General features: G+C 34.4%; 1 protein-coding gene across 7 annotated transcripts in view; it reads right to left on the bottom strand.

Annotated features, from left to right (window-relative positions):
* Arfip1 (ADP ribosylation factor interacting protein 1) overlaps positions 1-17,435 on the bottom strand; it is a 95,496-nt gene that overhangs the window by 16,821 nt on the left and 61,240 nt on the right. For all 7 annotated transcript variants that reach the window (XM_047566931.1, XM_047566935.1, XM_047566932.1 and 4 more), the window contains 3 exons: positions 12,943-13,164; positions 10,091-10,248; positions 3,577-3,751 (listed from right to left, as the gene is read on the bottom strand). In XM_047566931.1, the coding sequence (XP_047422887.1) occupies positions 3,577-3,751; positions 10,091-10,248; positions 12,943-13,164 (555 nt within the window). The remainder of the gene's footprint in view (positions 1-3,576; positions 3,752-10,090; positions 10,249-12,942; positions 13,165-17,435) is intronic.

Here is a 17,435-nt window from a genome sequence, read left to right as displayed (position 1 = left end):
TTTAGAAAAAAGGATGGGCTGGGGATATAGCTCAGTGGTAGAACACTTGCCTGGTGAGCAATGTTACTGCAGAAAGAACTCCAAGAACGATGCTAGGAGAACCAACAGAGCATCCCTCTCCCTAAAGAGGGGTATGAAGAACTGCAAAACTAGGTCTTTAGGACATCATCAAACACAAAACAGCACTCTCAATGATGTTTCAGTTTCCCTTTTTTTTTTTTTTTTTGCAGTGCTGGGGATTTGAACCCAAGGCCTTGTGCTTGCAAGGCAAGCACTCTACCAACTGAGCTATATCCCCAACCCTCGGTTTGTTTTTTGAAAAATCAATATATAATATGTAAGAAATTGGAAGAAAATATTTGTTAAAATTCAAGTGCTAAGTAGATTATCTGATAACTGTACAGCAGAGACATTAAGGTACAAATTCAGCTGTAGATTTACAAAAGAAAACAAACAAACAAACAAAAAAAAAACAAAAGCAGAGTTGAGGTATTCCAAACTTTCAAGAAAGCAAACAGGGGCAACAGACAGTTCCTAGGCCTGAAGGCTTGCTCTTCCTTTTAACTATTAAAAATAAAAGGGTAAAGGTTGCTCAACAACAATAACAAAAACAAAGTTCTCTTACAGTCTTCTACAAAGAAAAGTTCTCTAAGTCTTCATCCAAATTATAGTTATTGCTTAAAACAATAGATTGACAATATCTCCTTAGAGTTTTGAAGAGTTAAATCAAAAAGATAAAAGACCAAAGTTTCTAGACAGATTTTAGACATAGCTGATTACTGAGTTCAAATTGAAATGACAATTTGATGACAACTGTGGAAAGCCAAAACAAAGAATGTCTCAGGCCATTTCCTGCTATGATATGAGTATTGTGCACCCCTTCTAAATTCCTATGTTGAAACCTTCACCCCCAAGACGATGGTATTAGAACGCAGGGTCTTTGGGAGGTGATCAGGTCCCATGGCATAGAGTCCTCATGAGTGAGATTAGAGCCTTTCTATAAAAGGCCTGAGAGAGACTGCTTCCTCCTTCCAACATGTAAGGGCACAGCAAGTAAGAGCCATCTACGAACTGGAAGGCAGCCCTCACCATACACTATATCTTCGATGCCTTGATCTCAGACTTCTGTTTCCAGGGCTGGAGAAACAAATTACTCTTATCTATAAGCTATGCAATTTATGGTGCTTTGTTATAACAGCCTAAGTGGATTAAGGCATATAGAACCCTTGAGAATAGAAGCAATTTTCTATTTTCATTGTAAAATCAAGAAGATGTGATAATGACATTATTTCAAAGCCATGTCTTCCAAACCTTTCATCCAAACTCCCAAACATACATCACCAACATCCTACCAACTGTTTCCACTTGAATATTTTCTCATCATCTCAAATTAAACTCTGGGTCAAACAAAAAAATCTCCACCCTTCATCCTTATTCCCTGCAAGCCAAACCAGCTTCCTATTTTGATTTTCCAATCCTGTCATTCTGCCTTAACATTATATTCTTTCCATTCTGTTGCTATTGCAATGACCCAAGTTCAGGTTCTTAATCATTTCATTTGGTTATAAAAAAAGATTTCTCACTGGTTTGCATACTTCTATTTTCTTTATTCCTTTAAACAATGGTGACTGAAGGGTCTTTCTAAATCTTTTTTTTTTTTTTTTTTCCTGTTTTGCCCAACTTTAAAATGATTCCTCACTGCTTACAAGATAAAGGTGGAAGTGAGACCCCTATGACTGACATTTATAAATCATGGAGATGACCTGACTCACTATGAAGGTGTTTCCATTTTCCCTCATATAAGTACAGTGTGCATGCCTTGTGAGGCCTTGATTCAAAGTCTGTGTGTGCTCAATGCGTGGTACAATCTGGATTCCAATTATCCTCTAATTCTCTCTTCCTTTAAAGTGAATCTTGAATTTTATATTTCACTGTTAGGCAACTTCTCTATTTAATATGTATATTCTTCTTGCATGCCTCTTTTTAGCACTACTCTGTACAGTGATGATAGTGCAGAATAGCAACATATTTTCGTATTTAAAATACATAATGCTATATCTAAATAAGACAAGATGTCTATATCTAAATAAGATGGATATATTCATATCCATCAAAATACTGAACAGTATTATATACATAAAAATATATATAAATAAGTGATTTAAATGAATTCAAACGTCATATGCTAGCCAATGATTGCTAAAAGGTTGTGCTGTGCTCTTATCTGAATGATACTGAACAATCTAATAATTACAGAGGCTTCCTCTCCTGTCACTATAATGTTTTCAGGTGAGTAGTTTTCACCCACAGGAGTTACAAAATGACACTGCTGGACTTGGTAGATATCAAAGAAATGTAGTATTCTACAGACTTTACGGCAGTCATGAGTTTCAAAGAAAATGCTAAGGAAAACAAGAAGCTATCAACAGACAGTAATTTAATATAGCCCTTTGATGTCAAGGAGGAGAATGTAAACAGTACTGTTTCCAAGACTTCAGAGAAGGACGGAGATGGAACTCAGTGGTAGAGTGCTTGCCTATTATGTGCAAAGTCTTGGGTTCAATCCCCAGCACACACAAAAATAAAATACAATAAATATAGACAGACAGACTTCAGAGGATATAGAAAGTGCAGGACTTCTACAGGACTTCTACTTCTACTTCTGTGCGATGGTGAGACCCGTCTGCAGAGGACTGAGCTGTCTATAGAATGCACACTACTGGTTCTCGCCTTTCCACAACTGCAGTCCCCCACACAAAACTGAGTATACATGCCAAATATGGGAACCTGTCCTTTACTTAAACCAAAACGCAGGAGCCCCTATTATTATATGAGTCCATCACCAGGTAAAGCCTACAGCAGGTCCATCTCATTACTATAGTCTGTCTGTCTTTTAACTCAGGGGTGCTCTGCCACAGAGGGACATCCCCAGCTCTTTCTTATTTTTATTTTGAGTCAGGGTCTTGCTAAGTTGCTGAAGCTAGGCTTGAATTTGCAATTCTCCTGCCTCTCTACCTCTCTGGTCCCTGGGATTACAGTGTATACCACTGGGCCTGGACTATTGTCTTTTAATGTGCTCATGTTATATGAAAACAATGTGGCAAATTCATTTCCTGGTTTATTCCTTCTCAGTTATGCTAACTGCAGCCCTACATTGAACCTTTCAGTCATTCCTCATTTACAAGTTACTGGGGAGAATGTTGTAATTTCTTTCTGAAATCTGTACCCACCATTAATAAAAAGGTTTCAAATTATTCAGAGCAGAAGCTAACATTATTAACTATTTAAATCATAAGCTACCAACACCAATCTGAAGATCAAGGATTGAACATCTTTCTTTCTTTCTTTTTTTTTTTTTTTTTGCCAACTGTTATATATGAAAGACTGTACAGGATAGTTAATGACTTATGACAGAAAGGTAATATTCTTCTTAAAACTCAAACAGTGATCATACATGGAAGTCCTTGTGATTGTTACAAAACAATTAATAGAAACAAAAATCTTTCCATTTATCTCTTTAGGTGACTTTATTGTGAAACTCCACAGAAAGATGTCAGAAGTAAAGAATAAATTTACCTTATTTTCTTCTAGAAATTTCAATTTGATGGAAACGTCATTGCGCATTTTATCATATTTTTCCTTATGTGCTTGGAACAGATGTTGTGACTGCTCAATTTTTGGCAGGGTGTTTGCATCACGTGGTCCAAGATTCAGTTCTTCTAAATCAGTGCGATATGCATCATATTCGATCCTGGAAAGAAGAGAATATGTGATGTATACAACAAAATAAAGGAATATATATGTTCGGAAGATGGGCTGGAAAACACAATATTCAGTGTCATTTTACATGATGATATGTAAAGTATTCATACAGGTTCCATACCTTATACTTTTGAAATAAATTCGTTACTTCCTTAAAAAACAAAGAGATATTAAAATTGGCTCAGTGGTAGAGTGCTTGCCTAGTATGCATTATACGAAAAAAGAAAAAAAAAAAAAGAAAAAAGAAAGAGGAGAAAAAAAAGAAAAAAGTAAAAGGAGGGAAAGGAAAAAACAAGCAAACAAACAACAAAAACAACCTACAATGTGGGGGAAAGGCTGCTGCCTTTTTTTTTTTTTTTTTTTTTTTTGGTACCAGAGGTGCTTAACCACTGAGTCACATCCCCAGCCCATTTTTATAATTTGTTTAGAGACAAGGTCTCTCAGGGCCTTGCTAAGTTGCTGAGGCTGGTTGTGAACTCCTGATCCTTTCACCTCAGCCTCCTGAGCCGTGTTCCCACCATGCCCAGGAGAAAAGCTGTTTCTTAATCTCAAAAACTATTCCTCACAAAGCACACTATTAACCAAACAAGTAATTTCCAAAATTTAAAAACCAGTTTAAAGAATATAGATGTCAAAAACCTAACAGATGTGAATATAAGATCAAGAGCAGAGATGGATCCTCCATGTTAACTGATTAACACTGATGAGGCACAGTAGTCATTAGAATGCCATACTAAAACCAACAGACAAAAAGAAGTTACAACAAGGGTCAGCAGACCTCAAGGTGTGATCTAGGTCAGCACTGCAAACAGAAAGCTAATGGGGAGCCAAATATATAATTTAAACTTCTAGTAGCTACATTAAAATAGTAAGATTAATTACACTTGCTTTTAAGCAACATATTTTATCTAATATATTTAAAGTATTATCATTGCAAAATGTAATCAATGCAAGAAATTGTTAATAAGCTACTTTACATTTGGGAACTAAAAACTAAATCTTTGAAATTCATTGTGTATCTTATACTTCCATCACATCGCAATTTAGACTAACCATGTTTCAAGTTCTCAAGAGACACACTGGCTACTACAACATAACCCAGCTCTAGCCAGACTTCTATACGATCAGTTTTTAAAATGTGACAACGCCATCTTAGGAGTACTTAAGACCTGCTTTCTGTGAAATGCCTTACTGATATCCTACCACCATTAATTGACTAGACCTTACTACGATCACTCTGTGGTCCCATAGCACCTCATAATACCTCTCTCACAGAACTCTTATTAAAGTGATTCATCTATCAGCCTTGACTATTCAGTACTTAGCCAAGAAGCAGCAGAGAGACCTCTAGTTTAATCAAAATCAGAATCACAAAGCTTATGCCCCCAAACTAAAGCTTTTTATTCAGGCAGTGTGAGTCACATCTCCAGCCTGAGAATTAGGAATACTTTAAATAACACAAACTATATTGTATATTTCACTTGAGAAAGAATATTTCAGTCTCTCCCACTGCGCCTAATTTATTCTGAACTCATACTGAACTTAAGAAACTTGATTTTTCAGGTTCAAATGAAGATAATCATTCATTAGCGGATATACTGATTCATTCAACAATTATCAAGTGAGCACCTTCTATGTTTCACTCATTATGCTTTAATGTAGAGCTGGAAACTTGAGCAGTAAGTTTATCCCCAAGAAGCCTGCAGTCTAGAGAAGGACAAGCTTGCACAAGCTTGCAAAAAACAACTACCATGGGGGAAGTAAGGAGTAATGGAGATCAAGAGGAAGAATGAACTAAGTAGGTATCTGAAAAGGCATCTCAGAAGAGAATTAAAATGCTATAATTAAAATTTGAAGGATGGTAAAAGCTTACTTGCTTGATTAGGGCAGGGAAACTGGTAGAATATTCCAGGAAAAGAACAGCCATGTTGCAAAGGCATAGACACCATTACACATTTAGGAATTAATTCAGTATGTTACAACCTGAAGTTAGAACGTGATAATGAGAGGAACTAAAGTCAGACAGGTAGGTAGGACTGAGATGAAGCAGCCCTATAGACCCTGCTGAACAGTTCAGATTTAACCCAGTAGGACAGGTGATGGGAGGCTACTGATGAATTTTGATCTGACATGAAAGGGACATGATTCTATTTGTTCAGGGTAGAAAAATCACTCTAGTGGTAGTCTAAGGAATTCAGGATGGACTGGAATAGACGGTTAAGAACAGAAGCAAGGAAACCAATTAGAAGACCATGGACATGCAGTGGAGCTAAAAAGACAGCTACAAAAGACTTAATAGTTAAATCCATGGGTTCAGTAGTCAAACTCTGCCCTTTAATAGTTCTAATGTTAGCTAGTACTGCATGCCTTTGTGTTCCAATTTTTCGTCTATGAATGGAAATAATAATCTCCATAAAACCATATGTGTGTGTGTATGTGTGTGTGTGTGTTATGACACATGGTAATAACTAAAACTTTCAGAATGTTTATTATTATGGCGAAATTAGAAGTGGGGTAGCTATGGTACAGTCATTTACGTTCCATCTAATGACATGGGAAGGAAAATGTTCACAAAGGACTAATAAATAAGAAGTGAGAATATAAATTTGTAAACCTGAAAACTAAAAGAAAAACAAAAACAAAAACAGGGGTATAACTAGGAGCAAACAACTAAAAACAAAGAAATAAAAGGAAAAAGTAGAACTAAAATAAATGGTAGTATGTGGTGATTTAACCTAAGAAACATCTTTCAATAGCCTTGGAGCACACATCTAAACAGCAATGATTAAATTTACACATAATCAAAGTTAAATACTGACCTTAAATTTCTTAATTTTTACATTGAGTTTGTAAAAGGTATCAAAGTACAAGTTCCCACAAAAGCTTCTCTAACAGAGTTCATGACCACCAAGAAGGGAAAGGCACTAGGTTTTCAAAAAGCAACTCTTCACTTCAAGGTTGCCAGTCTGTACTGGGTCTGCACCAACAAAGTTAGTGATGGTTACTTTATGGCTTATGTAAAACTTCTAAAGAACAGGTGTCCGCATCCGAGAAGTCTTTACCACAATTGCCTCCCTTGTTGGTGCTGCTGTGGAGAAGTGCTGAATGGGCTGTTATAAGATTTTCTAACACGAAGCACCAGAGGGCTAGGAAATACTTGTACACAATGCATAATAGGGAGCATTAAAAGGCCACCCGGGCATTTGCCTAAATTACCATTTTTTGTGCTGATCAAATAGATGACCTTTGCCCTAAAAGTCAGTAAATTCTGGTTTTGACAGAGAAGAAAATTCAGCTACTGAGAAACTTTTAATCTTGAATTCTTTTTGAATATTATCCTTTGATAGCCAATGTTTCGGTTTTAAAACTAGCCAATTCCTTGATACTTCATAAAAAGTCAAATCCCAATCTAAGCTTAAAGAGCATACATTAAAATTTGAATAAAAAAGGATAAATTATATAGTGAGACTGGTGTGGTTTGTAAAGTGCACAGAGAGGTTGTCTGAGGCTTCCTTAAGTAACCAGCTATCAAGTACACAGAACTTGATTCATAATTTTGTTTAGATGTTCCAAACAAATCTAAATATCATATAAACTGAGATTTTATACCATATTATACTTTAAGGTAGGCTTTTCATTATAAAATGTAAAAATTATTTTTCATAATTACATGCAAAATTTCATTTTTATTATTTATTTATTTGGGGGGCAGGGAGAGGTTACCAGGGATTGAAATCAGGGGCACTTGACCACTGAGCATATTCCCAACCCTATTTTTTTTTTTTTTTGTATTTTATTTAGAGACAGAGTCTCACTGAGTTGTTTAATGCCTCTCTGTTGCTGAGGCTGGCTTTGAACTTGCGATCCTCCTGCCCCAGCCTTCTGAGTTGCTGGGATTATAGGCATATGCCACCATGCCTGGCTTTTATTTTTTATCACTATCTTTTTTTACTTGTTTGTTTTTTCTTTTTGCTGTGAACCCAGGGCTTTATGAATGCTAGGCAAGTGTTGTACCACTGAGTTACATGCTCAGTCCAAAATTTTAAAGGAATCTAGTTCAAGCTTAACATCTATTCGTCAAGGGTAAAAGGGTAAAATGGGTTCCTGTCTTGGCTTTGAAACTGACTACTGTGAACAAAGCATGTAACCTCTAGCTTTACTTTCCTCTTCTATAATAAAATATAAATTGTTTTATGTGTGAACAGTGGCTTCTCTGATAATTCTTGCTTTTTAAAGTATGGACTAATATTTTTAAAGTCATGCTAGAAATAAAGCCTAGAGAAAAGAAGAAAAAAATGTATTTAAGGTTTCAAAAAAAAAAAAAGAAGAAAGAAAAAGAAAGGTTGAAGAGAAAAACGCGATATGTTAAGTAACTAAAATATCTCAGAATAGGTAGACAATTTTGAAGTTGAGAAACAAACCAGATTCACATAGTTACTAACTAGGAGATGGTGGGGTTTACTTTTGGAACACTACAAAAGAATTTTCTACCTTCAAAACTTGTAAATATCAGAATAATCAAAAAGACTAGAAAATAATAAGTTTAAAATGATGAAAGCAGTAAAAAGAATATTCATTTTGAACAAATTAAGTCATTATGTAAGGAACAGATAAATTTATAGAAAAGTAACAAATAGAACTTATAGAACTGAAATGTTTCATTCATGTACACAATGTTTCCTTTGAAAAATACAATGTTGGGCTGGGGAGATAGCTCAGCTGGTAGAGTGCTTGCCTCACAAACACAAGACCCTGAGTTCGATCCCCAGTACGGCAAAAAAAAAAAAAAAAAAAAAAATTCCAATGTCCATGAAAGGATTTAAATGGAGACTGGAAAACCAATTACTAGAAATGTTACTGAAGGGATTTCCATTATAGGTATCTCACTGATAAATTCCTTCAGGGTTGTTGAAGGATAGTCTATTAATAAATTTGTTCTGTTTCTTTTTTCCCCCCTACCTTTTGATTTTAATACCACGTTAATAAATAATTCAAACAATAAAGAAAAGTAAAAAACCAAGACCTAAACCTAAATAAGCCACAAAGTTCTAATTAATCACAGTTGTATTTCTAAGTCAATAAGAACTTCTGATGTTAATGTTAAACTAAAAAGTTACAGATATAGCATGGGACAGAAGAAGAATCTCTTCTTGTGAAATTATCAAAAATCAACTTTTTAAAGTATTCTGGCTTTTATTTAATTAATAAGGAAATACATACTTCAGAATAAGCACTCAACTCCAAAAGGCTAGATGAGCCTGGAATTCTCAATGTATCTGCACATATTTAAAACTAGGGCAAGTAGTCAAAAAGTAAAGTTATGCTTCTAAAAGGTAAAGTTTGCACCCATCTTCAATTAAGCTATGAAAAGTGTAATGGAAAATAATCATTTTAAGTGTTGGGGGCAGGAGGGGAGAACTCAATGGAGACTAGACTGATACTTACATAAAAGTGGCAAGGCATATAGGGAAGGCATTGAGCCTGGAATCAAAAGCTGAAAAATGTTATTATAGGTTTGCTATTTTTTAGACATTAACTTATTAATGTGCATGCTGTACATCTAACCAAAATGGTTATGACACGGAAATTATATATATGCATATATATGAAACTGAATGTATAAAAATGCCTGTTATAAACAGTTACCAAAATATAAGGCAAATATTAAAACATGAAAAGAGTTTGAAGGTTGGTCAACCTGGATAAATGAAAATCAGGTGCGGGTATTTGCACATGATGTTCACAAAATCCTGGTGTCAGAAATGAGCTTGTATATTCCGGAGGGAACTGAAAGTGCAGGCCTGGCTGCTGTGGAAGCAGAGGGACTGCTCACACTGGGAAGCACAGGTAATGCCAGCGGAAGTGGTAATGAGGATGGAAGGTAATCAAGGTGAAAGGTGAACTGAGGCCAGGCTATAAGAGGCTCTGGAAGGAAGGCCACAGGGCCCTGTGCTCTTCTAAGGAAGGTGGAGCTGGGAGATCCTCCATTTCCCTACTCCCTAGCAGGCAAGGTTTGGACACACTACCAAGGCTCCAATGGACATTCCCAAAGCAATGAAGCAAGTATTCAGAGGCCTATTGGAAACTACTTCTGGGAACTGTGGTAGCAGCAAGTATCAGGGGCACACAGATCAGGGTACAGATCAGACACTCATAGGCATTATTTAGCTTTGTTTCTTGCCTATTTTCCAGAATCTTATTCTGCTTCCAATACATTCTTTTTTAATCCTTATTAGACGGAGTTGGTTTCTATTCTTTGCAACCAAAACTTTAACTGAATTATGTGCCATCTGTAAAAGGAGACAATATAGAGAAACTTCATACCTACCTGGCACTTTCATATTGTTTCACAGTCATTAATGTATCTTCAATTGTTTTATTCACCAATGTGTTCACACTAGCAATGAAAAAATTAATGGCCCCAAGAAGAGTCTCTCCATTTTTAGCCAGCAGCTTCTGGGTATCTGCATTATAGCCAAATTCTTCCTAGAATAAAGAAGTCACTTAAACTTACTCAGTGGTAAATTAGTAGATATGACTTTGAAGACCACAAACATATCAATAATGAGAAAGTATTTTATTTATAAATCTAGTAATATTAAGTTTTTTTCTTATGTCTTAAAATGCATAAGAATCTAAATCACTGTTAGCTATTTCATTACCAAAAAAGTTTAATAAGCCAAAATTGTCATCAGCTTAGATGCATAGCTAAATGTAAATAATTTTTAAAAGTTAAACTACTTTGTACTAGAATAAGCACAGCTGTTAGGAAGAAAAATACAGCAGATTATTAATCAAAGAAACTATAACTTTTATAACCAAATTAGGTAAAAATTGGTTAAAACTTTCAGACATAAAATAGATTGGTATTTTTTGTGTTTTGACTGAATCTCCTCAAAGTATAAATATTAACAAGACACATGTCTGTGTAAACGTAGTGACCAGCTGACTCCCAAGCTCAGGTCTATCTATGCATACAGCTGAGGAAGGATCACTCAACACCAGATTTAGTTCATTCTCTGAATAAACCACGTTGGCTCAGCAAACATTACACATGACTCCTTCAGATATGGCAAGAACTAACCCTAAATGTTTAGCAGGGGAAGATTCCAGTCCAAGTTTCATTGAAACAAATTAATCAGGAACACATTTGACCAAATAAAAAGATTGGTCATATATACACACGTGCATGTGTGTGTGTGTGTGTGTATTTTATATATGTAGGTGTATGTATTTTGTGATGCTGGGGATCAAACCCAGGCCTCACACATGCTAGGTAAGTACTCTATCACTGAACTACATCCCCAGCTCTAATATAATCATGTTTTATTGCAAGATAAATCATTCAGCTTGAGAAATATCCAGTTTATTATAAAATACTTCTTAAGTTCACCTGAAAAAAATTAACTAAAATTATTTTTCTTATGCTAAAAGTATTTTCTATTTAAGACAGGTCCATGCAATTCTACACTGGATTTGGTTTTCAAAACTGTATAGAACTTGATTGCAAATATTGGTAGATATAGGATTACATAAAAAGAACATCAATTTGTGCATGTAAAAGCTAAAATGAAAGGACAGCTAAAGATTTCTGGCAACAAATTTCTATAAGCTAAATTACACACAAAGTCTAAATAAATGCTACTGGAAATAGTAGAGTCCAGGATAAAACATTTTTACAACTTTTAGAAAATGTTAAATGCCAGGGGCAGGGGCAGTTATCAGTCAGTAATCCCAGCAACTCGGGAAGTTGGGGCAGGAGAATCGCAAGTTCAAGGCCAGCCTGGGCAACTCAGTGAGACTTTGTCTCAAAATAAAAAATAAAAAGGACTGGTAATGCAGCTCAGAGAGTGCCCCTAATTCAATCCCTTAGTATCCTGCTAAAAAGAACATACTGCATACAAATTTGCCTTCTCTGCATGTGATGCCTGTGTCAAAATTACCTCCATGTAGATAAATTACAGAATGTTTAAAAAATTCTGGATTTTAGGGAAGGGGATGTAGCTCTGTAAGTTCAGTGGAAAGGGCTTAGCATGCATGAAGCCCTTGGTTTAATCCCCAGCACTGCAAACAAACACAAAAGGATTTTAGATCTGGGAGGATTTTGTATTTTACATTTTCAGATTAGTACTCAACTGGTAGTCTATGCATGTATTCCAACATCTGAAAAATTCCCAAATCTTAAATACTTCTGATCCCATTCATTTCAGATAAGCGATATTCAAAATGTAATAAATATAAAGCACCTAGTCTGTTCCATTTAAATTGTAGGTTATTACAATTTAATTAAATTGCAGCTGTTATTACATTCAGTTTCCCAAATATTAGTTCTTCTTTCTGTCTGTTTTGGTTCAGTCAAAATTGAATTTCAATATTTTTCATTATTATGATCTGAAGTCAATCCCTCCCTCCCCAACCTTCTAGGACAAAGGGATTTAATGCTTTAACTTATTGAATTCTTTGTCAGAAGTTTGTAGTTAAGGGATATCTACACCAATAAGCTTCCAGCAAGAAACACAAAAACAAAAACATCCAGACATAAAAGAGATCGAAAGATAACAAAAGAAATTCTTAAGAATGTCTTGCTAAAGATTGAGAGATAAATGCTAAAAAAAAAAAAAAAAAAAAAAAAAAAAAAAAAAAAAAAACTTTTAATGTGTATTAAGGAGTCCATCCAGTAAACACATATCATGAAGCCATTCAAGCAAGTTACTATTTGTTCAACACACTTACTTGCAGATTAGGTAAGAGATTTTTTAAAAGTGCCTAATTTACTTTTTACCCATGCTAAAACAAACAAAAAAACCCCAAACAAAAACACACAGATAGCTTCTTTCTAGGCTTCTTGAATATTTTTCCTTCTCTCTAGCCAAAGTTCCATTTTCCTAAAACCTGTAGCTGACATGTATTCAAATGGACTACTATGTACCAAAGTTAGTTGGACATTCTTAAAAATTAAAAGAAATACCTTAAAAGAACATCTCGAAATTTCAATTATATGAAGCTGGGGCTATAGGCCAGTGGGAGAACATGCACAAGGCCCCGGGTTCAACCTCCAACACCCAAATAAACTCCAACTATATTAAGAATTCAGCGAATCATAAATGTAACAAATCACCTCTTAGAATACTTTCATTAACATTTCCCTCCACCTCTAATAGATATTTTAAATAATCTTACATGGAGTTCTAGAGACTTCAAACTCAGATCAGCAAAAGCATCTCCAAGTTGCCGTTGGGTGTGCACCATCTGGAAAAGCTGGGTCGATAATGTCTGAGCCAGTCTTAGAATGTTTTCGTACTTTTTCTTGTTATCTCTTAATATATCAATCTGAGCTTCAAGTTCAAGATCCACAGTTCTTGAGCCACGGCCTAGCTTCTCAGAGATAATTTGTCGAGTACACTAAAAATGGAAAGATGTACTTCATTTAAAACGGAGAGAAAAAGAAAAACAAAAAAATAAAGCAATCCAAATATAAAAACACTAGAACATAGAGTGTAAGTTGTTTTTTATTTTTAATTTCAAGTAAACTAGCCTAACAAACTGAAATTGTTAGCCCTTTAAGCAGTTCATCACGACACAGAAAGTAAATTTACTAGACATGTCTAAAAACTATTACTAATCAGAGGAAGTTTTAAGATTTGTCTAATTTATTTGCTGCCAAATGAACTCTCACATTCAAGTTTACTGCCTTTGGATAAATTAACAGAACAGAGACCCTTGGCATTGTTTTAAGAATAATATTAAAACTACTAATACAGGAACAACAAAGAATACCAAAATTCTACCCTCTTATTGAATTTCAAAAGCTTTGTTTTCTTCTATCTCCCCCTCTAAGTAGTTCGTGTGTGTGTGTGTGTGTGTGTGTGTGTGTGTGTGTGTGTTTGTAAATGGGGAATGAAGGGAAAGAAGGAAGACTAAAAGGAAGGAAGCAGGACAAGTGGAAAGAGAGAAGGAGGGAGGTTACAGATTACTGAGTTCGCCTTTTACTCAGCATAAACTCAGGTTTAATTATGTTATTCTGTTCTACCCTTGAAATAATAATACAGAAGATATAGAAACTTAAATTTTTAAAAATGTATTTAATTTCAAAGCACATGGAAATAAGTTTCCAAGTAATTTTTGATGGAAATAGAAAATTATAATAAGCCTTTCGTCATTCAATAATACATTTTAAGTATAACTATGTAGCATATCAACATATTTGCCATTAAAACTTAATCAAAAATATTCTAAAAATGTAGTATTACTATAATTTTAAAATTTGCTCTTTATTATGTTTTTCAAAGGTTCGGTTATAGAATTAATGTTTGTTATAAAAATTAAAACAATGCATGAAAGAAAAGGTGAATTTCCTCTTCTTTTAATTCCACTAAATAATAGGAATCTACCAATAGTTTGTGTATTCTAGATTCTAAACTTGACTTTAAACATATAATCAAACATAAAATGTTTGGAGTAAATATGAGATTATTCTGTTATGTATAAAATATTTTGAATGTTTCTTTTCTATTAAAATATCTTAAGCCTTTTTGTCAATATACATAAATCTGCTAATCATATATTTTTCCATTTAAAACAAATATCCTTGACATATTCTCTATTTTCATCAACCAAGGAACTTGAGGATCCTTGTTAAAGGAGTTCTTTTCTTAAAAAATTGAAGTATTTTTAACTACGTAGAAAAACTACAGTATAAAAGTCAGGCATCATGGTGCATGCCTATAATTCCAGACTGAGAGGCTGAGGAAGGAGGATCTCAAGACTGAGGCCAGCCTAAGAAACTCAGCAATACTGGGTCTCAAAATGAAAAATCAAAAGGTCTGGGGATGCAGCTCAGTGGTAGAGTACCCCAGTACTGAATAAAAGAAAAAAAAAAAAGAAAGAAAGGAAGAAAAAAGATAGAATAAAGAGGCCAAAAGCATAGAAAAGGAATAAAATTATTATTGGGAAAACATACAAAACAGTCCTGGGAGATGTAAAATCACATCAAGAGAAAAGTTTAACTGGAGGAGAAATTATGATTTTAAGGGGGAAAAAACATCAGCAAGAAATAATGCTTGAAATGGTAATAATATAAAGAAGTTAGATCACTCATTCCCACACTTTTCTTCTAGACCAGGATGTTCCATATCAGAGACATTGACTTTATTTGGAAGTCAAAGCATGTGGTTGCTTCCATAGAAACCCAGATTAGTATCCCTTGAAAGTTAAGAAGCCAAAGTCCATTAAAGTAGATTAGTAGACTGGGCAAAACCAAAGAAATATCTACTGTTGCTTGAGTGGCCATCTTTTCTAGGAAGCTAGGGCAGTGAGATACTGATATTTTAAGGTAAATCTGGACACCTGAAACGAGTTTTGAAACGAACCTTACACTCTTAAAAAAATCTAAATGATCTGGAAATAAGAATACTATAGGTGGCCTATAGGCAGCTTTGTAAAGAAAGTTGTAAGCAAGAAGATATAAAGTTGTCAGGCATTTTGCCACTCATTGGGGTCCCTGACGAAGTTTCTTACATAATCCCTGAAGACTGAATTTTTATTTAAATTGATTTCTAGTGTATACTGATATTAAAATGCAAATTTGTAGACTCATACATACTATGGAGGAAATCTAAAATGGAAGAAAATTAAGAATCTAAGTTCTTTATTCTTTTTTAAAGTCCTTGAAAATGGAGATTACTTGTAATGAGCTGGTAGTTCATATAAATTAAAAATTCATTTTGAGGGCTGGGGAGATAGCTCAGTTGTTAGAGTGCTTACCTCGCAAGCACAAGGCCTTGGGTTCAATCCCCAGCACCGAAAAAAAAATTCATTTTGAAGATAAGAGATTCCAAATGAAGGTAAGTTAAAGAGGTAGAGGAAAACTGAAGTAAATCACTGACCTACGTAGATCTCCCAGTTGGAGGAGGATAGATGAAATAAAATGACACCATGTAAAAATTACTTGTCACTGCATGAACTTACAAAACAGTCACTGTGTACTGAGTATTTAAATAGCACCAAGAGATTTTTTGTAATGCTAAAAAACAAAGACATTTAAGGAAAAGCAAAAGAATAAAGTCATAGCAACAATGGACAGATTAAAAAAAAAGGTTATTATGGTGAAATATAGAGAAGTGAGAGTAAAAGGAACATAAGCAGGGGAAACAGGTCAACCAATAAATGAACAAGGCAACATGACAAGAAAAACAGGCAGGGGAGTTTAAAGGATACTGCCTTAAAGACAATGAAGATTAATTGATAAGGATACGAATAAGAACAGAAAATTCTTAAACAGCTTAAAAAAGTATTTGATGTTTAGGAAAGGCATTGAACAGCTCTAAACGCTGAAACCCAGATTAATGTTAAAAAATGATTTCAAATAGTATTCTATTGTAGACTAGGAAAAAACAAAAGACAAAACAATATAAATTCATTACAATTGTTTCTATAGATGAGAATAAGAAAATAAATTCTGGATTCAAATTTTGTGAATAAAATCAGTTAGATTAAAATAATGCTTAAAAAGATGGGTTCAAGGTCTAAACTCAAAATTACTTCTATGACATTAGCTGGTTTTTAATCATCAGTGTGGTCTTGGGGCCCAAATGAACAATGAATAAATGAAGTACTAAATCATCTTTTTGAGAAAAGCCTTCAAGTATTTCTAGAGAATAAAAACAAGAAATTAAAGATAGAAATCATGAAAACAGGAGGATTAAAGTCATAACCAGAATCAAGTAACTCAAGAGTAATATGAATAACAAAACAGTCCTTCATCAATCCAATCAGAACAAGTTCCCGAAGCATTACCCATGACAATGAATACCCAATATCAGGAACAATTTAGACCAAAAAGATGAAAAAGCAAGAGTCATGTTCGACTCAAAAGGTCATTTTACTCTGAGCTTCCTTTGGTTGAGAGGTATTTGCTGGCCTAGACACACAGAGCTACAAGCTCTATAAAACAGAGTCAGAATCCTCTTTTTCTCTTGTGACCTAAACTGGAATATCCAAATTAAGTTTTAATGAGAATATTTTCACGTAAAAAAAACCAACACCTCCTTCCCATAGTATACCATATGTACAGTTTAAAGACTGGTCATTTTCATTAACATGAATTTCAGAGATAGGCTAAATATGATATGTTAATACTATGAGACAAATACAGACTCTTAATAATGATTCAACTCAGAATAGTGTAGAAGTAAGAAAAGGAAGAAAAGGAACATATGACATATACAAATAGGAACAATTAGATAAAGAACAAGAAAAACACCAATGAAATGACATAAAAGAGGAAGGCTCAAATGAACAAAAGCTTAAACTTTAAAAAACGTGTAACTAGCAATTATTGGAATTTGGTTCAACAATAAGGACTATGTTCTTTATGTCCAAAATGTGTGCACATACAATATTAGTAGAGGCAAACTTCATGAATGAAGGAATGATTAAATAAATTTAATAAATAAATAAATGAAGTTCAGTCTGGTATGAAAGATAAAGTGAAACAAAGGGGAATTCCATGCAGTTGGCTGACAGCATCATAAACAAAGTTATAGAAGTGTGAGAAAGCATAGATTGCTTAAAGAAATCTTTGAGTAATTTGGTATGGATAGGATCTACAGACAGAAGAGAGGATAGAAAGAAAGTTGGAAAAGTAGACAGCAGTCAGATTCATGCCGTTCTGA

This window comes from Sciurus carolinensis, chromosome 10 (assembly GCF_902686445.1).
Source record: "Sciurus carolinensis chromosome 10, mSciCar1.2, whole genome shotgun sequence".
Lineage (NCBI taxonomy): Eukaryota > Metazoa > Chordata > Mammalia > Rodentia > Sciuridae > Sciurus > Sciurus carolinensis.
This window is presented reverse-complemented; position numbering and strand designations above follow the sequence as displayed.